The 25,980-nt window shown below is 44.9% G+C and overlaps 1 protein-coding gene across 2 annotated transcripts; it reads left to right on the forward strand.

Annotated features, from left to right (window-relative positions):
* Nucleotides 1-1,147: 1,147 nt before the first annotated feature.
* On the forward strand, nucleotides 1,148-13,861 carry clcf1 (cardiotrophin-like cytokine factor 1). 2 transcript variants are annotated; one of them, XM_071545031.1, is made up of 4 exons: nucleotides 1,148-1,431; nucleotides 10,007-10,161; nucleotides 11,028-12,112; nucleotides 12,212-13,861. In XM_071545031.1, exons 1-4 carry the CDS (start codon nucleotides 1,413-1,415, stop codon nucleotides 12,354-12,356), a joined length of 1,404 nt encoding a protein of 467 aa, XP_071401132.1. In that variant the 5' UTR covers nucleotides 1,148-1,412; the 3' UTR covers nucleotides 12,357-13,861. The 2 variants fall into 2 exon arrangements, with proteins under 2 accessions (XP_071401132.1, XP_071401131.1); XM_071545030.1 differs by having other exon boundaries at nucleotides 11,028-13,861.
* Nucleotides 13,862-25,980: the final 12,119 nt, after the last annotated feature.

Below are 25,980 nucleotides of genomic sequence, written 5' to 3' on the forward strand. Positions count from 1 at the left end.
AAGAAAGGTGTTGTGGAACAGGTAAACACTTGTCTCCCTCTTCCTTCTCCAAACACACACACACACACACACACACACACACAGAGTGAGAGAGAGAGGGGAGGGGGAATTATTGTATTGAATAATTGTAATATTCTTATAACAGACTTCTAGATAGAAGTCTATTATAGAATTCCTATCATATTCCCATAGACTGTAGTGTGCCTGTGGTGCTGAATGGTTTATAACCTTCGCACTTTATGGTGTATTTCCTATGGTATTACTATTGGATTTTCTGTGGTATAATTTTCTGAGCTATATAGTGGGCTAGTTCTATGATATTTTAAAGTTGTACTATTTGTATTGTATCCATTTAAAATGTATTTTAGGATTACTATAGCCTACTAGTTCTTTAAGAGAGAGAGAGAAAGAGAGAGAGAGAGAGAGCTCACCAAATTCTTTATTCCTTAATTTGATTATTTAATTCTAGTGAAGTTCAGCCATACAGAAATGAAGAAAGCAGAAAGTCGAAGAAAGAGCAGGAAAACACTTGCCCTCTTTCACACACACAGAGAGAGAGAGAGAGAGAGAGAGAGAGAGAGAGAGAGAGAGAGAGAGAGAGAGAGAGAGAGAGAGAGAGAGAGAGCGAGCATTTCATTCCTTATTCCTTAATTGGATGATTTGATCGCGGCCTGTGATGAACTGACCCGGGCGGACTCTCACCTTATTAAGGGAAGCTGATTCAACATCAAACGGGGAGGATGATGAGGGGAGAGACCAAACACAGAGACTGAAATGAGTTGTGACAAGTCCCGTGGTTCTGCGGCTCTGTCAAGTTTAGCCGATGCGTCAACCCGGTGAATCACCGGCACCGAGGAGGATAACGAAACAGAGAAAGAGGGAAGGAAGGAAAGAGAGGAAGGGATGGGAAGGGGGGGAGGAAAGGGAGGAAAATGAGGAAAAAGAGGAGGAGGAGGAGGTGGAGGAGGAGGAGGAGGAGGAGGAGGTACAAAAGGGCTCCGCCGTCAGTCAGTCTGTCACACAGACCACACGCACCAAGTCAAGTCTGCGGACCGTCAATATTCAGCCTCCATCCTATTACCATTTCCAGTCAAAGGTGATTTTTTTTAAATTATTATCAGTAGATCTATTTATAGAATCGAATCGACATCACCTGCATTTTTTTTCCCTTCATCATTCCACATGTTCTTTGATGGGAGGGAAAGCAGATTCAATTGAGCCGACACATGATGAAAAGTTTGCGATAGTTTTAGAATAAGTGAAGAGGAAACTGCAGTCCACAGGGGAAGAGAGATAACAGCCAGCGGGGCATCACTGCTGCTCTTATTTCATTTCTTTATTTGCTTCATTTGCCTGCGGATGAGCTTCTGAGAGGAGCGCGCACTGAACGGAAATAAAAGGATTTGGGCAAAATGAAAAGGCTTTGCGGAGGTAAGTCCCCGAATCAATGACTTTTTAGGAAGGCTTTGAAATACTTTAAAAACAAAAAAAATGCTTGTTTTATCATCAAACAAGGCAATATCGGCCGTATTCAAAATTATTAGATGCGATTTCTCTGTCTTACTGCTTGGCTTATTTACAGGAGACACGCAGACGCGGGCCTGTAATTATTTAGGGGAATAAATGTTGGAAATATACTGTTTTGTGTGTTTTCCATTTTTTCCCTCACTTTTTAAATCTTAACATTATTCTGTGGTGTGGCTTAATCATGCAGGGAATTGTGGAGCTAAAACTAAATACAAAAAAAGCCATTAAAACTCATCCAAATCATTTTTGTTGCATTGAGCAGAGAAACACAATTGACTCTGAATGGGTCATCTTTTTTGATAGGATTTTGTTTTGCAGAATACATCCCCAAATAATTGAAATTTAGTTGTAAAACCCGTTTCTTAAGATTTTAAAAATTAAAGATTAAGATATAAGTTTGGTAACTCATCAGCAAACTTCAGAGATATTATCTAAAAGACATTATACACAGAAAGTAGAAAGACTACATTTTAAAAAAAAAAAAAAAAAACTGTTTGGGAAGCGTTGTATTTGCTTTAGAGCATGCTTTAAGTATTTTTCAGACTTTCCAAGAAATGTGTGTGTGAGAGAAATGAGAGAGAGAGGGAGAAAAGGAGTGATAGAAAATATGTGTGTGTGTGAGACAGAGAGAGAGAGAGAGAGGGGAGGGGAAGTCTCATTCATTGTAAAAAATGGCAGGGGTTGAGGGGGTCAGAGGCAGCTAAAGCCCCTGTCTAGTTAGCTGTCACCGATATGAGAAAGTACATGATTCACTGATTCACGTTAGTCAGGGTGTGAGAACACACACACACACACACACACACACACACACACACACACACACGCACACACACACACAGCTCCTCATCTCACTGTCTTTCTCAAGCTGTCATGCACTCTCCCTCACACAAACACACACACTCATACACGCACACACACACACACGTACAGACACACACCTGCCCCCTGGGACGACCCTTGCGGCTGCTGTTCCATGTCTATGAAAGGGAGGGGGTGAGAGAGAGAGAGAGAGAGAGAGAGAGAGAGAGGACTGAAGGATGGCTGTGTGACGAAATGATGCGCTGAGCGTTAAAAAACAAAAGATCACCAGGCTCCTCTCTCTCTCTCTCTCCCTCACCCTGTCTCTCTCTCTCTCTCTCTCCCTCGCCCCTGTCCCGTCTAGGTGGTCACATGTGAACGGACCATCGTTCAGAAACTTTGGTGTAACTTCAGCAGAACAACAAATAGAGAGCTGGGTGCAGAGCAAACTGCTGCTCCCTCTGATAGAGCAAACAAATACAGACCCTTCTCTTTCATCACACACACACACACACACACACACACACACACACACACACATATTCTCTCTTAGCTACACGCATACGGGCAAACACATGCACATTCTCTCTCTGTCTTTCACACACACACAGGCACATATACACACATAGACATGCAAACACACACAAAGATACATGCACAGACTTACACACACACACACACACACACACATTTTCTCTCTTTCAGCCACACATGCACATACATACATACCCCTTTTCCGCTCTCTCTCTCTCTCTCTCTCTCTCTTTCCCTCACACACACACACACACACACACACAGACAAGGCAAGTTACTGCTGGGAGGGATGAATTAGTGTCGGTGTGTTTCAGATAAAAAGCGTTAGTGTGTGTTGGACCCAGCGACCAGAACAGAGACACACCAACCGATAGGAGGAAACAAAGAGAGAGAGGGAAAAGAGAGCGGGATGTGGAGAAGGGGAAGAAAAAGTGACCCTTTCACATCTTAGATTCGCTCAGCGCCATCCTCGATTCTTCACGGACTATATATAGGGATGTGAAGAGGATGTGGAGGGGGGGGGGGGGGGGGAGAGAGAGAGAGAGAGAGAGAGAGAGAGGAGAGAGAGAAGAGGAGAAGGGGAGGGAGAGACAGGTAAAAGTAAATAAGAGAGGAGAGAAAGAGAGAGAGAGGAGGAGAGAAACTGGCGGCAGAGGGGTTAATGCAGTGCAGATTCCCGATTGACAGAAGTTAGCAGCACCCAGAGGGAAAGAGAGGGAGAGAGGGAGAGAGAGAGAGAGAGCGCGGGAGAGAGAGAGACAGAGAGAGAGAGAGAGAGGGAGAGAGAGAGAGGGGGAATGATATAAAATGAGTCGGTCACGCTTTGAACAGTTACACATGCTGTTTACATTTTTCCCAAATTAACATGGCCCCTCGCTTCAGCAAACTCTCCCTCACCGTCTCCCTCTCTCTCTCTGTCCTCCACTCCCTCAACCAACTCCTTTCCTCTCTTGCGATTCCTCTCTCCCTCCTCCCCCCCTCCTCCTTTAACTATCTTTCCTCTCTTTCTCTCTCTCTCTCTCTCCCTTTCCTATTTTCCAAAAAGCAGAGACAGAGCAGAGGAATTGAAATTGAGCGGAGGGCTCTTGTCTGTGTTTTCTTTTTTCAGGATATTTATTTTTTAAGAGTAAACCATAGGGGTGGAGATGGGGACTAACGGGCGGTTGGAGAAGGGAGGGAGGGAGGGGGGTGGGGGGCAGAGGTAAATTAAAAACTGAAGTCTGAAAAAAGGGGAAGGAGGGAATGAAAGAGGTAGATGGAAGGAAAGAGTGGAGCCAATTAGTGAAAGGAAGAGAGGGGAAAGGTAATTAGGGAGCGAAAGGAAGGAGACTTTTTAAATGGGAGTCGAGTTTGATGTTTCGAGGAGAACAAGAGAGAGAGAGAGAGAGAGAGAGAGAGAGAGGGGGAGAGAGATGGAGCGACAAAGAAATTGAAACCAAACATGGTGATAAAGCATGGAGCGATTAAAATCATCAGATAAAAAAAGAGGGATAGATAGGGCCTAGTTAGTTGGCTTATAAGGTGAAGAGGGGGGGGGGACAGGGCAAGAAGGAGAATTAAACAAAGGAAAACTCAGATGCTGAGTTTATGAGTAGTGAGAAATGGCTGCACAGAGAGTTTCTGGGTATAAACATAATTTTTATTGCGTTTTTTTAATGTGTCTTTTTATTTCGCCTTTGTTTTTGGGTCATTGATGTTGTTTGGCAACTCCAGTGCGTGTCCAGTGCCAAGAGGATCAATTTGAAATTCAGTATGAACACACTCCAGAAGAGGAAGTCTTAAGGGAGAAGAGATGGGGAAAGTGTGTGTGTGTGTGTGTGAGCGTGCACACTATTTTGTCTGTTTATATGTATTTGTTCAGTGTTGTCTGTGCGTACATGTGATGGATGCTTCGCACATCCTTGATGCATATGTGTGTATAATTTTGTGTGTGTGCGTGCGTGTTTGTGTGTGTGTGTGTGTGTGTGTGTGTGTTGAGTTAGTGAAGGAATGCACATTTGATTGAGTACAGACTGCACATAAATCTGGCCTCTAACTGTACACAGGCACACAACACCGACCCTGACCCCGGCCCGCCTCCCCCTCCTCGCCCCGCCCGCACCCCTAATACATGGCACTGTCCACTCAGGCTCCATCACTATCCGTCAGTGTGTATGTGTGTGTGTGTGTGTGCGTGCGTGCATGTGCGCGTGCGTGTGTGTCCCCATACACAGGTGTGTTTATGTTTAGGCAAAGCGTAACGACACTCTGGAAAAATTGCCACCAGGTACGTTGCAACAGAAGAAAACGATGCAAGAAACAAACAGTTCCTTTGAATCTGGCTCAGATGTGGCCTTTTCTGTCATCGGAGCCTGCAGCGCCGTCTCTGCCACATGTTGGCGAGATGATAACAAAATATGCGAGACATACTGTAAGGGCAAAGGACAGATGCACACTGTAAAAAGTTACACTCTGAAATGAGAAATCCACCATTTCAAAAGAGTGACACCTATTCTTAGAAAATGTATGAAATTGAGACAAATTATGTAATGTTTTAAAGGATAATAGGTAACTATTTTAGGAATATTGAATGATTAACTTCTTTTTTTCTACATTGGATACACAGTATTTTGGACTTGTCACATCTTATGAGTTGTGTGTGGTTAACGTTCCAAAGATTTTTTCTAAATCAGGCTGTGGCATGGAAGCCTTTAAGAAAAATGATGCCAGCTTTTCACTCATCCAATTTTTAAAAAATGGGCTTGGATGGCTAAATTGGGGTTAAATCATGTCAAAATCTTTTAGTGTTTGTTCACCAGAAGCATACCATGGGATATACTGGTCAACTATACCGACCAACAAAATGCTGGGAATGATGAGCATCAGGTTTTGGGCCTGAGCCGGTGTCACGTCTCTTCCACCTCCTTTCTGTTTAAGGTCAGGCTGCTCAAGCGGTTCGAGTCGGGGAGGGCAACCTTTATTTGGCACGAGAACTACTTTTTCCTGGAGTAGACTGAGGAGATTTACTTGCACATGATTTTCCCACAATACCAAATGCTATTTAACTGCTTGTTTAAAACCTCAAACGATGGTGCTTGTTGGGAAAGATGAAACACTAGTCCTCTTGGATGGAAGTGGTACAACACCCGCAAAGACCGGGTCACCAGTTTATAAAAACACTGTCTGGAGTATTAAGTGTCAAGTGTGTTACACGGCTCTTTTGCCCCTAAACATAACCTTGCGGCCCGACATTCAACTCTGAACCCTGACCTGAGGATTTTTATTTTGACCCCATAGGAGCCCAGAACCTCACATTCAGCTCCGTCTTACAGCTGGCAGCCAGACACCAGTGTACCAGATCTGAATTTACATCGGCGAACAAACCATCGATATGAAAAAAACATATGATCTGTTGTGAAGGATTGAGCTCTCCTGCGTGTGTGCGTTTTGCGTTTGTGCGTGCGTTCGTGTATTGGATGCTGCACAACCTTCATGGGTATGTGTGCCAAAAAAGAGATAAAGAGAGGCAGAGGAATACACACACACACACACACACACACACACACAGAGGCAGGTCATGGTCGGCCGTTGTAGGGAACCCCTGTGTTGCTGTAATGCAATCCTCCCACGGAGAATGTTCTGGTTTCAACCCTGCCCTGCGGAGTGTGCTTCCACTGCCAGGTACACACACACAGCCCCAAGCCTCCGGGGCTCGCCCTTGAAGCCGGGATACACGCCGACTATATTGTAGTTACTCAATATAATATTATATAACAAGAACATGGCTCTGGATTTGAGTTATCTCAGTTTACGCCACTCGTACAAAAGAGTAGTTGTTTTTAGCCCCGGAGGAGGATGCTTTTAGACATGTCAGCGCTCAATCAAAACAACAAGAGCCTTTCACGTCTGGCAATCATCTCGGCCCATGTGGCTAGAGACAAAAGGAAACAGTTTGGAACCGATTGGGTCGAATTTTGCCAAAGGAGAATTTTCTTTCTCCGTTCCAGACTCCTCGTTTTTTTTTTGGTACCTGTTTATTCCTTCCGAATGCGGCCCTTACGCTCAAAAAGAGTGTGTCCTTTCTTTCGGGGCTGTTCACACGCAGAGTCGACGATGTCGGGTTGATTTCGGGGTGTTTTGATGCTAATGGGGGATGTTCGGTGGGAGGGACCCGCGGCTTGATGAGCTCCAAATGTTCCGGCGTCGCTGAAAGACACTTATTGCTTCTGACAGGTGATGAGGCTTTTGCGGTCGGAGGAGATCGGAGGAGGCTTGGCTGTTTTGGAAGCCGACGGGGTTGTCCTAGTTGACTGATTTCAAGGTGTGTGTGGGAGTTGCCTGGGTCCGACCGCAGTGTTTGAGCAAAGCGTCTGGGAAGCTGCTTTGATGTAGCCGACAACTCGGGGTCAACTGGTAGTGTAAGCATTACCAGTAATGAGGAGGCTGCTTTCCTTCTGCCCGGACCACATCGCCCCCTTTTTGAATCGAGCAAACCGGGGTCATGTTTGTTGACAGTGTTTGGCAATGCCACCCTCATGACAGGCATTTTCAACAACAAAATTACCCACCAGTTAGTCATTAAAAGTCCCTGAGCTGAATACAATTACAAGTGACAGATCCAATCCCTCATTTCTCTCTCCCCTACAGCGAGGCTGAGCTTGCTTGGCTAGTTTGGGAGCAGGGTTGGCTGGGTTACTTTTAAAATGTATTTTATAACAGTTATAACAGTTACCTAAAATTGTAGTTTAATATTAACCAGGGGATTATGTTAAGCTCAAACTCAGTAATATATTCTGATAACTTTCAGTTACTTTCAGATTACTTTGCCATATTTGAGGTAACAGTGCAGATGAGAAAAAGTAAAAAAAATTCAAAGTTCAGCATATTTATTTCAGGTTTACATACAAACACAAATTTTCTTTTGTGCCCCATTTTATAAAGACGTAACACCTGCCGCTAGTTAAACAGCTTTCTGAGTTTCTCGTTTTCACTTTAAAGGTATTCCTCTAATTTTTCTCAAGTATCTCTTATCAGAATACATTCTTTTAAGGTAACATAACAATCAATTTTTTTTGTTTGTATTTAGTATACGTAACACCATGACAAGTATCCGTTTCCACCCAACCCTGTTTGGGAGTGCTTGCTGATATCTGCGTCAAGTGTAAGTTGCGGTTGAGTCAGAGGAAGTAGGTGTTGACTGTTTTAGGTCCCGACTTGTTTGCTTAGCACCGCTGAGAACGTGTTGAGGGTGAATGTTTTGCAAGGTGTTTAAGCGCTCCAGAGTCTCTTACTGCCCCTGGGGGGGCTCTCCATGATGGAGGGATGAAAGAGAGAGAAAAAAGGAGCGATAGAGCGAGGGGAGGACAGCTAATCGGGGTTAATAGGCTGCTGTTATTTTGACCCGAGGCGAAACAGAGATAAGAGGAAAGGGGAGGAGGAAAAAGGGGGGAGGAGTGAATAGACTTTAAACAGAGAAACAGATGAGAGAAAAGAAAAAAATATGTGATGGGAAAGAAAGGGAAAGATGACGGGAGAGTAATCTAAGTGACTAGTTTCAGAGAAGAAAGGGATTGAATTAGTGAAGCGATGGGAGGCCCGAGGAGGTGAGACAACCAGAGAAAGACAGAGCGAGGAGGAAAGAGAAAGCTGACAGGATCACACATTGTGCAATACATATTTCACACCTGTTGAACAGCAGCATGTTTTGCCCATAATTACAAGCATGAATCACAGCCTACTGTCTGGATGTCAGGAGGGAGGAGGGGGGCTAGATAGATGGGAGAGGATGTAAAAGGATGATGGAGAGCAGAGATGACTAAGGGAAGGGAGAGGGAGGCAAGGTGGGAGGAAAGAGGTGTGTTGTGTTTGAGTGAGGGATTGAGGAAGTGAGAGTAAAATACCAAGTGTGAGAGAGGGAGAGAGGTTGGGACAAAGAGAATGCAGGAGGTGTGTGTGTGTGTGTGTGTGTGTGTGTGTGTGTGTGTGTGTGTGATAGAAAGCGACCAGGAGGAACACGCATGAGATGAAGAGAAGTGGATGGACATGAAGTTCCTTAATGTCGAAAACCACCTTTCAGCTCCAATTTTCTCTGTTTGAAACCAGAGAGGAAGGCACTAAAAGGGTTCCAGTGTTACCCCCCCCCACCCAAACCCCTACCAACACACACACACACACACACACACACACACACACACACACACACACAAACACACACAAACACAAATGCACTGTATATTCTTACTGCAGTATGACTACACATATGTAATTATGGGTACAAACATTCTCACAAACACTCACACAGTAACTTAAAACACCTATACAAGCACTCCCAAACCTAAACAAGAACTCGATGACATGCATTCATACACACACCCACACACACAACTGACACAAACACACACATTAATGTTTATGATTGTAAAGAAAGCCACATGTCTTTGTATTTCAGGATATCGGTTAGGAATGAACGTGTGTGTGTTTGTGTGTGTGACATGCGTATATGCATATGAAAGAGAAGTATATGAAAGAAAGAAAGAAAGAAAGAAAGAACAAAAGAAAAGAACGAAAGAAAGAAAGAGTGACATGCACACACGTGTGTGTTTAATGTTTGCCTGACAGAGTGGTGGATTGAACATAGGAGCCATTTGTCTGACTGTCTGAGGCTATTAAGGGAGGTTTTATTTGAAGCCAGAGTAAACCTACGACAGCCAGAAACCTCTAAAATTAGATCTGAAACGGAAAAAGCTTTATTGGCAGTGTCAGATGACTCTGATCTAGCAATATGTAAACAGACAAGGCCATCGCCATAGAGACAAAGAAATAAACCGGAATATTGTAAAAAAAAATCCTATAAACAGTGTGATGGCGCGCTTATTGCAGCAAAGGTTGGAAACTGTAGCCGTAGGTGATTTTGTCCTTTCAACTCCCAGTATAATGTCCTATCATCATCAAATCTATTAAAAACACAGCATCCAAGTTAAATAATCACAAAATGTCTGAGAAAATAATTTCCCGAGATAAATTTCACCTCGTTGTTATGATTACACGAATACCTCTGCAGTGTGTTAATTATCGTTTGGACACCCGAGCTCTGAATGTCATTAAAGACACATCTCGCACTGTCTGTCTGCTGTTTTTAATCAAACTCGTGTATTTGCTCTCTCCACAGTCCATCAAAACCAGCTCGTCTTGCTATTGGTTGCCGCCGTGGTGACGGCCCTGGACCCGTCCCACAACCTGGCCAATGAGAGGACTTCTATCGAGCGGACGTATGAGCTGACCAAATACCTGGAGCACCAGCTCAAGGAAATCAAAGACACATATGTGAGTAAAAGTTGTTTTGATGGAGACACTGTGAGTGCTAACTTTTTATGACACCACTTGGTGATTTGATCAAAACTACCAGTAAGAAAAACATCCATTTCCTCTTCAATTCAGACAGATATATTTCATAACTTACCCTCCACCACCATCAGTATGGCATCATTTTGGTACATAGTGGATTTGACTCTTCTATATATATTTTTGTATTTCTCCTTTATTTAGCCAGGAAGTTCCCACTGAGATACAATTTATTTTCTTCCAGGGAATCCTGGTTAAGATGATGCTAAAAAGTTAAAAGTTTCACATAAAACAATTTCTCACGTAAACAAAGACTACACAAAAAAACATCACAATAGACCAAAAAATTGATGGGAAAAAATTGCAAGCATAAAATCTCAGAGAATGATACATAAATGGTGAAGATCATAAGCCTAGATATCTCATAAAGTTTTTGAGCATGACTCTTTCCCAGCAAACATTTGATGTTGAACAGATGTTGATGTGATGGTCTGCATCAACCAACCAACAACCAACAACTGTGTAAATATAGCGCTAAAATGAAAGTTGAGACAATGTTTGTAGTTATAGCTGCTACCTGCATTGTTTTGTGAAATCGGGGCCGAAATATCTTTCTGATATCAGTTCAAAACAGTTTCCAGAGCTGTTTTTAATATGAATTCTTACATGCTGGCGAGCCATAATTTCATACTTTGCTCGTTTGGATTGACGCTGACCTTGGCTGCTGCCAGCACTTTGCCATCTGTGAAATGCTTGCTGGGATGTTAACATGGCTGCCATTTAATCTGGTGACACTATAAAGCAAACTTAAATCCTTTCATCCTCTCTTGTCGTTTTTGTGTCTGCAGTTGTCCTACCTGGGCCCTCCATTCAACGAGAAGGACTTCTCCCCCCCTCGTCCCAACAGCACGGCCCTCTCCCTGCCCAGCGCCGCCACCCGCCTGGAGCTGTGGCGCGGCCTGGAGAACCGCGCCCGGCTGGCCCAGAACCAGCGGGCCTACTCCGTCCTGCTGGCGGCCGTCAGGGAGCTGGCCCGCTCCACGCTCTGCCCCTACCTCCAGACCTCCCTGCTGCACTTCTGCACGGGCCTGGACGGCCTGCTGGGCTCCATATCCGGCCTCATGACCACCCTCGGTTACGCGCTCCCTCCTCCTTCGGCGAACACGGGCAGCAGTGGCGGCGAGCTGCTGCCTCGTAAGGAGGCGGGGGCCGACGGCGGGCGCAGCGGGCCGGCCCCGCTGATGAGCCAGAGTCTGTACAAGGCCAGAGCCGGGACGAGGGCCGAGTCCGGTCAGCGGGACAACCAGAGGAGAAGTGGCACGAGGGTCGTCCGGGGAGAGAGGGAGGACGGCGCCAGGAGGGAGACGATGGACAAAAAGAGGGGGAAAGAAGGGAGGAGAGCAGAGGCGGCCGGCGCCGGCGGGAGGAGCGGCGGATCGAGGGAGAAGGGAAGAGGAGAGAGAGGGAGGAGAGGGAGGAGGGGAGAGCCGGAGAGCTGGAGATGGGGCGAAGAAGAGAGATTAGGGGAGGAGGAGGAGGAGGAGGAGCTGGAGAGAGAGGGAGGGACGGAGAGGTGGGGGGGGGGGAGAAGGCTGCTGAGCGTCATGGAGGATGAAGAGGAACCCACAGTCAGCGAGTCTTCATCCAGCATCCAAACCAACAACAACAACAACAACAACAACAACAATCAATACAGCTACAACCTCGACCTCCTCTCCCAACACCAAGACGCACCCAGAGAGGAAGACGCCGTCAACGCAGAGAGGGGGAGAGGGTATTTGGCGGAGGAGGAGAGAGAATCTACCTCCCTGCTCTCCTCCTCTTCCTCCATCCGCTCCCCTCGCTCCCTGCTCTCCCCCACCCTCCACCCTCCCCCCCTCTCCACCCTCTCCCTCCTCTACCCGTTCGGAGTGGGCGAGGAGCACACCCTCCTCCCGCAGCCTGTCCCTATTTCTTTACGGAGGGGTCCCGCCCTTCTCTCGCCCCCGCTGTCCCCGCTCCTCTCCTCCCTCTCCTCCTCCTCCTCCTCCTCCTCCTCTCCGCTCCTGTCGGTGCGGCCGACGCTGAACGACTTCTCGAGGAAAGTGGAGGGGTTTTGGATTTTGCGAGAGCTGCAGAGTTGGCTGTGGCGGTCGGCTAAGGACTTCAACCGCCTCAAGAAGAGACTCCGAGGCTGAGGGAGCGAGGAGGCGCTGAGGCGGGGCTGGACACACACACACACACATACGAAAAAAAAACATGCAGTATATCAAAAATATATTATGTGCACAGCCTCTGAGTGGACTGGATGTGCATCTGTATGGAAAAAGACTGAGAGATTTTACAGACCTTTGCTCACATTGGCTAAGCACACACACACACACACATTTCAGACTACAGACACACACACACACACACACACGTACATATAAACACATTCATTCTTACATATTCATTCATACCGTATTGCTCTGCAGTGGAATAAGTGAATGAAGGACTATCTGGCAGGTCACCAGCAGTGCTAATGGAATATAACACACACAAAGCCAACGCATTACCAGCACTGCCACCCAACTAATGCACATAGCAGCTCATTGAGCAAGAGACACTGAGACTGGGCTGAGTTACCGGACTTCACGGCTCATAGATCAACTGAAATACCACTGTAGGTGGCTAGACACACACACACACACACACACACACAGACTGACTGACAGGCAGATAGATAGACAGTGCAGCTATTGAGTGAAAAGCTGATTCAGTGACCCCAGATGTGTGAATCAGCAAACATTCATTTTCTCTGAGGGAAGAAGGGGAAGGTTATGAATGGGCGAAAGACAAAGGCAGGGTGAGGGAGAGGGGGAAATGGCCACAGGGATGGAGAGGGCACAGAAAAGGAGAGGAAGAGGCGAAAAAAGGAGAGGAAGAGGGGAGGAGGTGTGAGTCAGCGGATGAGCGCTGGAAAGAGCGGGTACAGAGAGGAGTATTGCTGAGTAATCAGAAATCCGTCGGTCAGTTACAGTAACACTACAACAGCGCTACACATAGCATCCGGACAGAGAGACGGTCAAACACGCACAAACGCACGCACACACACACACACACAGACACACACACACGCAACTACAGTGGTACGCAGTTGCGCCTTGACGTACCATTCATTTCTATGCTGCTTTTGATTCAACGCTCACTGATTTGTAACACTTTTTATTTTTTCACTCCAGAGTAAGTAATACTAAGCACTATCTGTAGATGTTTTAGGATAGAATCAGTGTCCCAGGAAAATATCTAAATTTTTCCTGTTTTTGAGTTTTTATGTTTAAGTCACTTTATCTCTTTTAAACTCTTAAACTCAAAAACACAAAAATAAGAGATATTGAGGTGAAATTGTCATGCCTGAAATTGTCGTCCATGTGTAGAGCAACTTTCATTGCAGATTTCATCTAATCGGTGTCAAAGTGCTTTAAAATGACAGAAATTTGGTGATATCAATGGCAAAATGCACCATTTTTTCCCCCAGGCAACTTACGGATGCCTCAATTTCTTTTGCAATTAAATCTGTTGCTATTGTCTTTTCCATGTGCCTCAGACAGGGCGTATAAAGGTTATGGATCATATCTCTATAATATTTATTGAACGAGATGTTTATTTATTTTTTTTCCAATGTGAAAATACTGTACCATAACACAAGAAGAGAATAAATACGAGCTTTTGTACTGAGTGTACGGTGTTATTGGTCATTTGGGGAGAGGTCGGGAGGAGAGACCGAAAGAATGTATTTGGGATTTTTGTTTGCATCGGTTTGGTTTTATAGGGATGGTTTCGGGTGATTGGCACGGGGGGAGAAGAGTTTGGGGTCGGGGCATTTCTGGAAACAAAGGCCGACTCACATTCATCACGAAAATAGAAAGAGGGAGGCGGGGTATGAGAGAGTTTTTATTTGTCTGTCCGGGGCGAAAATTTACGATCTCGCTTTTTCTTTCATCTCACTCTTCCCAACCGTCCCTCCTCCCTCCCTCCGTCCCACTTTCTGTTCCGATCCCACTATCTCACGAAGCTCCTCTTCCCCAAAACATCCCTCTGACCTGTGACAATGAGGGATTTACATTGGCACAAACAGGCACAGGTACAAACACACCCTTCATAATCCCACTAACTGCCTGGCTCCCTTGTTGTGTCTGTGTTTAAAAGCCTCCGCAACCTTTTCTGTCTCTGTCTCCAATCAGTTTTGCATTTCTCTTCTTTTCTACCTCTTTCTCACCTGTTAACTTTTTCTCTCTCATCTTTCTTTGTTTTTTTTTTTTGTGGTTCGGCTCTATTTTTCTCATCTCTCTTTCTCCCCCACGCTCTCTGGCTCCCTCTCCTTGCCTCGGGCCAGATATTAAGGGATCAATGAGAATCTCTCTTCCATCACCTCCGAGGTACACACCTGCACACAACCACACACACACACACACCCACGCACTTGCAAACAAGTGCGCACATGCACTCGAACCTCAAAAGGTCTGGCATCGGCTGAGCAGGAAGTGACTTATGTGATGTGACATGGTCACACTGACACTCATGACTGAGACGCAGAGTGTGGGGGAAAGGGTTAACGCCGAGATAGGGTTATACACACTCAGACGCCACACACACATACGTATACACACACGAGACGCTGTGTGTTTTTCACATTCGGTAAGCGACGACAGAGGGCCACCAGTAGTTAACAAAGACAGCTTTGTATACTCTGTGTGTGTGTGTGTGTGTGTGTGAGTGTTGTTGTTTGCCCATGTGGGCTTGCAGGCACAGCACGTGTGTGAGTCATTATCTCTGTATGTGTCAGAACTTCGTTGGAATGAGGCTTGTCATGCATAACTATCTTACGCCCATCACTTACTGTTGACTCTCTCTCTCTCTCTCTGTCAGGGAAGCAAAGACAAATTGCTGTAACTGATACGTAAAAGGACAACTAAGTCCTATGAGGATGACTCAGCTGGTGAGTCCATATATATGAATAGATGCCTATTAGTGACAAGGTTTTGACATTATTGGCTTGTTCAGTCTATCAGGAAGGTGCTGAGAGAAAAAAAGCTGTGCTGCTCTCCCCTAAACCCTTACAGGCCTGTCTGTGTGATTGGCAGCCTGTGATCTAATATAAGAGTTATGGCCTACAGAGGAGTTGATGTACGGGCCATCTTGAACTTTTATTTGCTCTTAGAGAGGACTTTACTTAGCGGCAGCTCCGCTCCTTTTTCTATTTCCTTCGTCTCAACGCCCCCTCCTTGCCTTAAAGGAATACAGCGAGTTTTAGAAAGATTCGCCGCCCGTTGGTTGACTTACCCGTTATGAGAACATAGACACCAAAATCCTGTGTCCTCGGTAGATGATTTGCTCTGGTGCTCCATGCTAAAACTTTAGCATACACCATCTAAAGTGAGAAAATTTAATATTTTTGGAAATATCAAAGACTACTTTCCCTGTTTATGTAAGAAAGGTGGGTGATAGGAGACTGTGTACAACTAAAGATCACTGCGCAGTGGATGAATATGTGGTTGGTCACCTGAAATAGTTCCAACAAGAGCTTTAAAAACTCCACCTGTTAACACCAAAGTTCTGTGGTAGCACAGTGTTGTTGTAACTATGAGAATCGCTAAACAGAATATTTAATTCATGCGTTGACTGAGAAAAATCAACAAGCTAATTCCTGGTATATGGATGTACACATAATAGAATTAAAAGTAGGCCTACTAACAATATTTTATTACTAAAAGGTCAGTCATCCTGCTCATAATGCTAGTCGCCTCGGTAACACTCTGCATAGTGTGTGCTAAAGAGTTATCATGGAGCAACATAGCGAATTATCCACCAGGGACACATGGATGGTTTCGGTGTCTGTGTTCTCATCACTTAACGGGGAGGCTGACCAACGAGCCGCTCTCCCATAACTCTGTGTATTCCTTTAAGATGCACAGATGCGCCTGTCGAGTCATTCTCTGGCCTCCTCCCCTCTGTCTCTCTTTCTTCTCTCTCTCCTTTTTCGTCACACTCGTCTCCCAATCTTTTTTCCATATGTCCCCCTGCCCTTCTTTGCTCCGTCCATCCGTATGCCATTCTGCCTCACTGCACGAGAAGCTCTTTCGTGTCATTTCGTGCATTTTGTGCCACTTTTTGCTTAATTTTCACCCCATGAGTCCCCCCCTTTTTTCTGCTACAATCAAACCCTTTCACGCTTTCCTCAAATTCCCTCGGCCACCCCCGCATTCTCTCCCTCTTTTTCCATCTGTCTATCTCTCCCTTTCTCTCTCTCTCCTCTTCCCTCGTTCCCTCTCTGTTCTGCTCACCTGCAGCACATAAAAATTCCTCTTTTCTTTCTCCAGAGAATTGTTGAGTCGCTCAGGGATTTACTGCATTCCTCCATGCTTTCTCTCCCTCTCTCTCTCTCTGTATCTGTCTCCCCCCGTTCCTCTCTGTTTTTGGCAGCACTACACAGCATTTGATCTGGCCTATCCTCTCCTTTGTCCATTTAACACGTTTATATCCCCCTTTAAGTCTCTTTTTTCTTTCGCTCCATCCCTCCCTCTCTTTATAATAACACATACTAATCCCATACCTGTCTCCGATCCTCTCGTTTGCACGGCCCCACCCTTATTTCTTTTTACCCCATAGCACCCACCATACCTGCCCCACCTCGCCCCCCCCCCTCCTGCTGGGTCCCTGCCATGCGATGGAACGTCCCGCCTCCGCTGACTTAGCTGGAGGGCGCTGGGTTGGGCTGAACCTTCTCACCACCGTTTTCGGGGGGGTGGTGTGTGTGTGTGTGTCTGTGTGTGTGTGTGTGTGGAGGCGGCGGGGGGGGGGGGGGGGCTCCAGGGCCCGGGGCCTGGGATGAGGTTGATTTATGAGTTAATCAATTGGTCGTCCGTGTGAGCGAGCACACCGCAGAGGTGTGTGAGTGCTTTCATCTGGCTGTCTGTGCTTGTTGACTTTGACTTAGTCCCTTAGGAAAACACTGTGCGCTGTCATTCTCCATGTTGCTCGACTCCTCAACATGTTTTCAAAAGCGATTAGGGGAGAAAATGGGGTTTGGTGTTGATTCATCTGATGTTTGAACGGCTTGTGTGTGTGTGTGTGTGTGTACATGTGTGTGATCCTTTGCAAAGCGCAGACTGTGTGTGTGTTTTTTTTGTGTTTATGTCTTGCTGTGTTTATGTGAAGATTTTCTTTCTCTGCGTTCCTCTCCTTTTCTTCTCTCTCTTTCTCTATCTGTGTCTCTGTCTCTGTTCTTGTGTTTTTCTGTGCTGCCTGCGTTTACACTGCATTTAGTGTGTGTGTGTGTGTGTGTGTGGTGAGAGACTGATAAAAAGAGAGAACAAGAGAGAGCTACTTTGAAGGAGCGCTACAGAGAGAGAGGGAGAGAGAGCAGAGTCAGATGACAGACAGATGATAGAGGAGATGTTTGATGGCATCTAATAAGTCTGACAACTGACAAGCATCCTGGCAGAGGCTCAGACGCACAAATGCAAAACAGAGGGGGAAGGAGGGGGAGAGCGAGCGATAGTGAAATGGAGCGAGGTAAATACACACATCCAAAAAAACAGGGTATATCCGAACACCTTTGTTCCCCGTGCCAAGCTATCCCGAGGTGATTCTCAACCACTAGCCAGGAACTTCCCTCTGCACATTTGTTTTGCTCATTTTATGACAATCACATCCCTCTGCATCCCTCGTAACATTTCATTTATGATTAATGATTGCAGTTGGGAGTGTGTGAGTTTTTTCTTTTCTTTTCCTTGAGGCCTTGGGTGGGAGTCAATGAGGCGTTTTACATGTTGGTGTGTCGCGGTCTGCGTTACATGTTTGACGTGTCACGGTTTGTTAAAGTCTAAAACGCCTGCTTTGGACCAGCTGTCCACCCACACTGCTGGAGCTGGAGGAAGACTTATAGAGTGCTTTCTCCCTCTCTCTCTCTTTCTCTCTTGCACCCCCATCCCTCCCTGTGTCCTGAAGATGGGAGAATGGTGCGAAAGGTAAATAGAAAGCTTTTAGTCTGTCTGTGGGACACGTGAAGACAGGAGGTTATGGAAGAGCTGCAGACTCCCTCACCGGTGCCCGCTCTCCATCGCAACACACACACACACACACACATACACACACACGGATACGCAAAGAAATGCATAAACAGTCCACCTTATTCTTACATCCCTATAAATGCTACCATCTCACACACACGCACAGGCAAACACGCACCTGCACAGACACACACATTTATTCAAACACATATGTATGTGTGTGTGTTTTTTCTTTTGCTTTCTTTAATACTCACAAACGCTGGACTATTTTTTTTTTTTATCCCACACAGTGCACTATTTCAAGAAAGTAGGAAAGGCAGAACCAAATATTTTCCCATTCCACCCCTGGAAAGTACATAGGGCATATCTTTTTACGGTCCTCTTCAAACCCCATGGTGATATGATGCGATTTCTTCATTCCGTCGCGCTGTCTGAGTTTTCTTTTCTTTAATTCCCTTTTGGTTTTTCACCATTTGAACACATTTAGACAAGACCGGACCAAAACAAACTGAAACAGGCATGCTTGTGTCTGCCTGGGAGGAAGCACAGGGATGAGAGAGAAAGAGAGAAAGAGAAAAAGAGAGAGAGAGAAAGACACTGGATTCAACCTTTTCTCTTCCTGACCAGACAGCTGAAGGAGCCTGAGTGGTTTTGATCCACATCCTACTTCTGACACCAATGTGATGTTTGGCAGACAGAGATTTGAACTCCTCAAGGCATCCCAAACCTGCAACATCACCACACCAATAAATACAAATATTCCACTTTATTGTGAACTAGGCAGAGGAGGGATTGCAACAATTTGTGACCGGGCTGACTTTTCTTTTCTCTTTCTTTCTCTCTCTCTCTCTCTGCTGACATTTTGAATGCAGAAAGTTCTTACATATTGAATGTTTAATAAAAAAAAAAAAAAAATCATCTCACATCTGCCATGCAATCCAAGTATTTACTGCTAGGAGCAAGGATATTTAAGGGTAACCAGAACAAGTTGTTTTGAATAAATTTGTGCTTTCATGTTCAGTTTGCTTGGTAGATGGAACAAAGATCAGTTTAGCCTTGGGTCCACAAGCTTTCAGATGGTTCTGTGTGACAGTCAAAGATAATCCCCCAGCAAAGAGTTTGGTGGGAGCTGAAATAACGAGTGACGAGAATTCGATTTTGCGCAACGTGCCCCGGCTTGATTGACACATTCTACAATCAAATCAAAGTGCTGACAGCTGGGACTGATTTCCCACAACTGTTGTGGTTTAGGGACAGAGAGCTGAACGAATGCGGAAGAAAAATACAGAGACAGACAGTCAAATAGAGACAGAACTTGAAAAAAGGGGAAAGAATGGGAACATTTTTTTTCTTGACGTCACCAAAGTTTATTATTATTTGTTGTCTCTCAGACTAGCTGTTGTCATTTTGATGAGGCAGGCTGACTGAAAAGTAGGAAATTGTTTCATACCACAAGGATCCCAAGATATAGTTGTTACATACAATACTACAGTTACACAGATAAACTCAATGTCAATTAAGCTATTTGTTGCGTCTGCACTGTGTTGTATCCCCAAATGAATTACACTGAATGCTAATTAGTAGGGATGCAAAACAGTGGCTTCAAAATGAGGATGGAAGCTGTGACATCCACTGAAAGTAGCTGTTCTGAGCAGCCAATGCTCTCATAAATACCTGACAGAAGCTTAAATTGTTTTATTTCAGAGGGATTTTTAGGGGCATTTGGGTACTTTTATTTTATTAAGTACTTTTTCATTGCATGTTGGCAAATAAACACTCAGTTTGGACCACTAACATTCGTTTCAGCTTCTTTCCCACTGCTGGAAACTGGCAGCAGGCCTCACAGAAGAGGATGGTGCCGTTTTCCCCTCTGTGTCCCCACAGTTCATCTTCCACCCCTTCAATGTTGCATTTTTTACAATATTGGTTTTCTTTTTTGTTGCTGCAGTGGTTTGTGTGGATTCTGCATTTTCTTCTACTGCTCGCTGTGTGGTGCCAATATTTCCTGCTGCTTCAGGCTGTGTACTCGCTGTGTTCCCCTGGACAAGGCTCCCTCAAACACCTACCACAGGGGACAGCAGCTACATTCCCTTATGAATGTTTGACAGCTCAATGACAAAACTATTAACAGGGTGAAATGCAAAAATAGGAACTCCTATTTACTCCTCCTAGTCATTTTTATTTTCACAGGCATTTTATGAACATCCAAGGGCATTTTTGCCCCAAGTCGCTGTTAATTTCTGCTCCTGATTACGAGTGGAGTGCACATGACCAACCCAACAAAGTGGTAAATATGACTGGGAAAGCTAGAGAAAGGCCCAGTTGCCAAGATGTGACATTTAGGGGATGTAGAGCATGTAAGTCATGTCAATAAATATGGTAATGAAGATGTAATTCATTACTAGATGTTATCGTTGGCATCCCATGTAGGGTATTGTTGTATGTTTCTAGTTTCACTCTTTATTTCATTTTAGCTGTCACGCATTTTTGCTTTTAATAGATTAAGACTATTGCCAACATGGATTTTCTCCATTTCACTCTGCCACCGCAGCACAAAGCAGCCCTGTGCCGCTTGATTCCTAAAGTTAAACATCAGCCACCAAGAAAACTGCTTTTGTCATGGTGTCCAAGTTATTATTATTTTTGACCAAAAGCATCTGAATGCCTGACAAGTTGCATTTATGTGTTTCAATCTTGGAAGTAGGAGCTTACGAGGAGCGTTTGAAGCAGCATTTCTCTCACACACGATTCCAATCGGGGTCAGAGGTTACAGTTCAACCAATCACAGTTGATTTGAACCCAGCGATGAGGTCATAACTCGCTTGAATCCTGAATTTGTTGTGTCCTCTCAAGGCGCCCTCTAAGTCACAACATTTCTATGGAGAAAGTTAAGTTCTTGAGTTGACAGTAATTTTTTCCCTCTGCTACATTTCCAAAAGAAGAACAGCAGAGAGAGCAGGGAATCCAAGAGAGACTGTAAATTGAGGAAAGCGATGAGTGTAAAGAATGGCGAGAAAGGGATTCAGGGTTAAACATTATAAGGAGGACAAAAACGTATTTACTTGAACTGCATGGGGCCCATCTTTCCCTCTGCCTCTGTAAAGCTCCTGGTGGAGTTTCATTAAAGCATGCTTTTAAGTTAATGCACGATCTTATCAAGCATCTCCACTTAGCTTAGCTCCTCGCTCGCCCTGCCCGCCCGCTCGCCTGTGTCCACATTTCTCTCCGCCTCTCTTGCTCCATTTGTTATCACTTCTAATCTCCCTCTTCCTTTCGCTGTCTCCCACTGCCTCTCTCCCTCCTGACGCTCTCTTTTTTCAGTCCCCCCACGCTGACTTTTCCCTCTCGCCACCCGCCCCTCCTCCTCGGCATTCTTGAGCCATCTCTCCCTCAACCCCCTCCCCTCTTCCCAACACACCTTTTCTTTCTCTCGCTCTCTCTCTCTCTCCGTTGTTCTCTCTATGATTTACTCAGCCTGCTTCAAGGCACTCATTACCTACTTGAAGCTATAGAGTGCCTCAGCCTTAAAAGGCAGAAACAGAAGAAGGGCGAGTGGAGAGGGGCAACACTCGGGGCCTGAGACGCCAAGTGGACCTCCACCATTCTCTACTCCTCCGCTCCGCCATCTCTCCACCCTCCCTCGCTCCATCTTTTGTTTGGCCTTTCACTCCCATCCCTCTGTCAACAGTTTGTGTTACACACCGGTAGCCTTCCCCTAAACTCCTTGTCTCTTTCTCCCTCGTTCACTTTTTTTTTCTCCCTGGCTCATCCATCATGCGCTGTCGCCGGCGGTTGTGGCGCTGTCGTGTAATTATCTCATATTTATGCGAATATGCTTGTCCTGTATTGGCGTTGGCTCGGTTATATGCGTACTCAGGGTTCTTTTGCCTCTGTGCCCGCGGCTTGAAGAGCTTCGTGTCATAATTCAACCCAGAGGGAGGCATTTGATTGGCCCACAGGCCCAACGGCACTGTGGGATCTCTTTGATTTTACGCCGCTGTCAGTGATGGCTGTCACTCTCAGACAGTGGGAGTCCCCATGGAAAAACAATGAATGCGCTAATTACTTTTAGGCACCTACTTGCCTCACACAGTCACAAACACTTTGAGTACATACCTCAAAGTGTTTGTTACAGTACTACTGATGCATACAGTTTCAATTTGGGTAGCCACAGTGGGAGTCTAACCCATAACCACAGCACTGTTGGTGCCATGCTCTACCCACTGAACTACACAGGACCACAGAGCAGAAGCGTGCAGACCTGTGGCAGGGAGGGAAATCACTCCCTACACTTTATGCCCTGGGTGTCCAAATGTCCCTTTAAAGCGGAACTCCAACTGTTTTCAACCTGGACCCAATTTTCCCAGCTTTTTTTCATTCTGGCCAAAATTTTGTCAATTGATTCATTATGGAGCTACTTGCATCTTCCTTGCCTGTGTTTGTAGCTCTCCAATCCAGTCCGATAGGGCCAATGGACACTCCAAAATTGACCACAAAAGCCACCAAAGCATGTCTTTTCAACACATTGATTGCTCGCTCAGTAATGATGAAAAAAAAAGTAAAAAGTTGGTCAAAAGTCAAAGTCAGGGCTTTCTCATACAGTTTTGATGCTACCTTGGCCATTGCTTTAGCACTTCTTTGTTTACTCTGTGCCAGCCATCTGCAACTGCCTGTCTACATGTCAGGTCATGGATAAGATGAAAATTAAATAAAGACATGTCTCATTATCGAGCATCAATGTGCTGAAAAGGACAAGCTTTGGGTGCTTTTGGGGTTGATTTTTGGAGCGTCCATTGGCCCTATAGGACTGGATTGGAGAGCCACAGACAGACAAACAAGACGCAAGAAGCTTTATAGTGAAGCAATGGGCGAGATTTTGGTCAGAATCGGTATGATGGAAAATAATGGGAATTTTGAGTCAGCCCTGTTACCTATGTGCATTGCTAAATCTAAATCTTTGTCTCTTTTTTGTCTTTAGGACCATTAGGGATATCAGCATTAGGGAGGTAACAATAGCTTTTAGGTGTAAACAAGTGCCAATTTTAATGTATACCATAATTGCAAAAATGGGCTCAGACCCCAGAGGTTAGACAGCTTCTGCTCCCAACCTGAGGTCAACAACCCCAGACTCCCCCACTGAAACTGTCTTTTTTCTCTGATAGAATTCCCTATTGCCTTTAATGGAAACTGATTTATTTTCAGCCCATACCAGTGATTCCTAAATGATGGGCCAGTGCTCAGGACAATGTAAAAGACAGAAGTCAAAAAGACCCGTCTTGTAAAAGGTAGTCTCCATGCTGGTTTTATAACCCTCTGTTGCCCTCCTGTGGTGTCCAGTGACCATTACTACTAGCCCTCTCCTGACTCTCAGGAGCTGTGTGTGTATTTTGCCACCTGTGTGTAGTTTTGAGCTGAGAAGAATGATGTGTTATGGCCTTCTGCTAATGGAATCATGGGATTAGATATGTTTTATGTTTCAGGTACCGTGAGACTCTCCTGCTCCTCTGCCAACCCACCAACCATCCTCACATTAATGAAAATTAAGACCACATTGACTTTGAGTGTGTGTGTGTGTGTGTGTGTGCGTGTTTGTGTGTTCACTGATTGCTGTCTGGACCTTATTAAAGTAGAAACAGATTGAAGAATGATAATTAGGCCTAATAGGAAGGAATTTCCCTGACTATGTCAAACAGCAGCCGCATCACAGGACTGCTTTTAAAGGGGCTTCAGGTCAATTGGAACCACACACACACACACACACACACAAAAAGTAATATGTAACTGATCATAACTCATTCTTCTGGTGTTATCTATAATGGTTTTATAAACAAATATATATATTCATCCCCATCACATCATTTCTTTTATTTATAAAATGGGTTTGGCAAAACATTTCATGCTTGTTAATGTGAACTTTGCCCTTGTTTGATTTTCTGCATTTTTGTACATTTTTCACATTGAAATTGGTCCGATATTTCTGTGGGTTATGGTGATATAAAGGGAGTCTGACGGAAAAAATGACAAAAATTTGTTGGTGCACAAGATAATTCCTCAATTAAATTCCTTCACACAATTAAAGAGATAATTAGGAGAGGTCAACTATTCTGATTTGGACCAGACGACCTCATTACAAATCTGACAAACTTTGACCTTTACCATCAGAGTGAATCTATCACAGTTTTAGATCAAAAGCAATTCCTCACAACCTCCAGAGAGAAGCTGTTGACGCCTATCAGTCTGGAAACGGTTCCAAAACCATTCCTAAAGCTCTGGGGCTTCACTGATCCACAGCCAAATACATGTTAGTAACTTTGGGCAGTAGTGAATCTTCCCAGGAGTGGTCGTCCTGCCAAAATCTCTACAAGAGCAAAGCATAAAATCATCCAGGAAGTCACAAAGAAGCTTATTACAACATCCAGCGATCTGCAGGCCTCTCTGGCCTTGGCTACGGTCAGCGCTCATGACTCCACCATCAGAAAGACGCTGGGGAAAAACGGGATTCATGGCAGAGCAGCAAGGCGGAAACCACTGCTCACAAAGACAAAACATGAATACTTGTCTGCGGATTGCCAAAAAGCACCTACATGATCCTTATGGGTGGAAGCTTTTGGCCAACATGGGAGCTGTTGTGTCTGGCAAAAAACAAATACTGCATTCCACAGTGAGAACCAATAGTCAAACATGGTAGCATCGTGGTTTAGGATGCTTTGCTGCATTCGGACCTGGACCACTTGCTGTTATGGAAGGAACCATATGAACTTTGCTCTGGATCAGGATATTGTCAAACCATCCATCCATGAGCTAATCCGAAACACACAGGCAACTCCACATCAGTGCTGTGGCTATGTGTCAATAGATCAAAAATAATTTATCAAAGAGCCACTGGTGCGTCTTTTAAGCAAGTTTGTATGCAACCAATCCCAGGAGGCTACTGGTCAGAATTCAAGTTGAAGCTGTGGTAGAGTTTGTTCCAGAAAGACTATGCAGGCATGCAACATTTCTAAAGTTTCTACTTCTCATTAGCTTTTCCTCATTAAAAACTGTGTGCCCTCCCTGATGCATCACCTGCTTCTCCCCTGCCTACGATCCCCCTTTGTGCTCACTTGTCCCACCAGTGTAAACAAAAAGAAACTGCAGACTAAAGGATGCCTCAATAATAAAACCACAAACATAAACAGCTCCTTCACTCTGGCCCCTAACTGTGCAAAGTGTGAACGCACAGTTAAAATCTTACAACAGGAGCTTTCAACACAAAGAAGAAAATCTGCATTTGAAACAACATTAAGTTTGACTAAATCTTCTCTTCTTCCTTAGCATTTGTGGTGAATGTAAGGTTTCTTTAACCGTCCTAGTCTGCTGCCTCCATTAGCAGGCAGACCGTTGTGACGGGTCATTCCAGTACACTGGTCTTTGTTTGAAGGCGTACTGTGTGTACTAGGCATTTGGCATCAGGATTAGCCAATAAGAAATTTGTAGTTTTAGAATGACCTAATCAGTTTCCAGCTAAACCCCGCTGAGATGTTGCGGTAGGACTTGAAAGAAGCACTTCAAGCTCAAACCTACATTTGTCTTTGAGTTTAAGCAGTTCTGCATGGAAGAGTGCGCCAAAATTCCTCTGCAGCAACACAGAGTTATTGAGTTTAACGGTCAGTTGCTTTTTCACACAGGGACATTGGGCGTTGTAACTTTTTAAAAATAAATATCAAAATTTGTGATTGTTCAGACAGGTTTCCTGTTATCTAATAGAAGGTTTCATTAATGAAACCTA

This window comes from Centroberyx affinis, unplaced genomic scaffold (assembly GCF_046629955.1).
Source record: "Centroberyx affinis isolate AG114_WGS23_722 - 3 ecotype Tasmania unplaced genomic scaffold, CSIRO-AGI_Caff_v1 ptg004751l_1, whole genome shotgun sequence".
Taxonomy (NCBI): Eukaryota; Metazoa; Chordata; class Actinopteri; order Beryciformes; family Berycidae; genus Centroberyx; species Centroberyx affinis.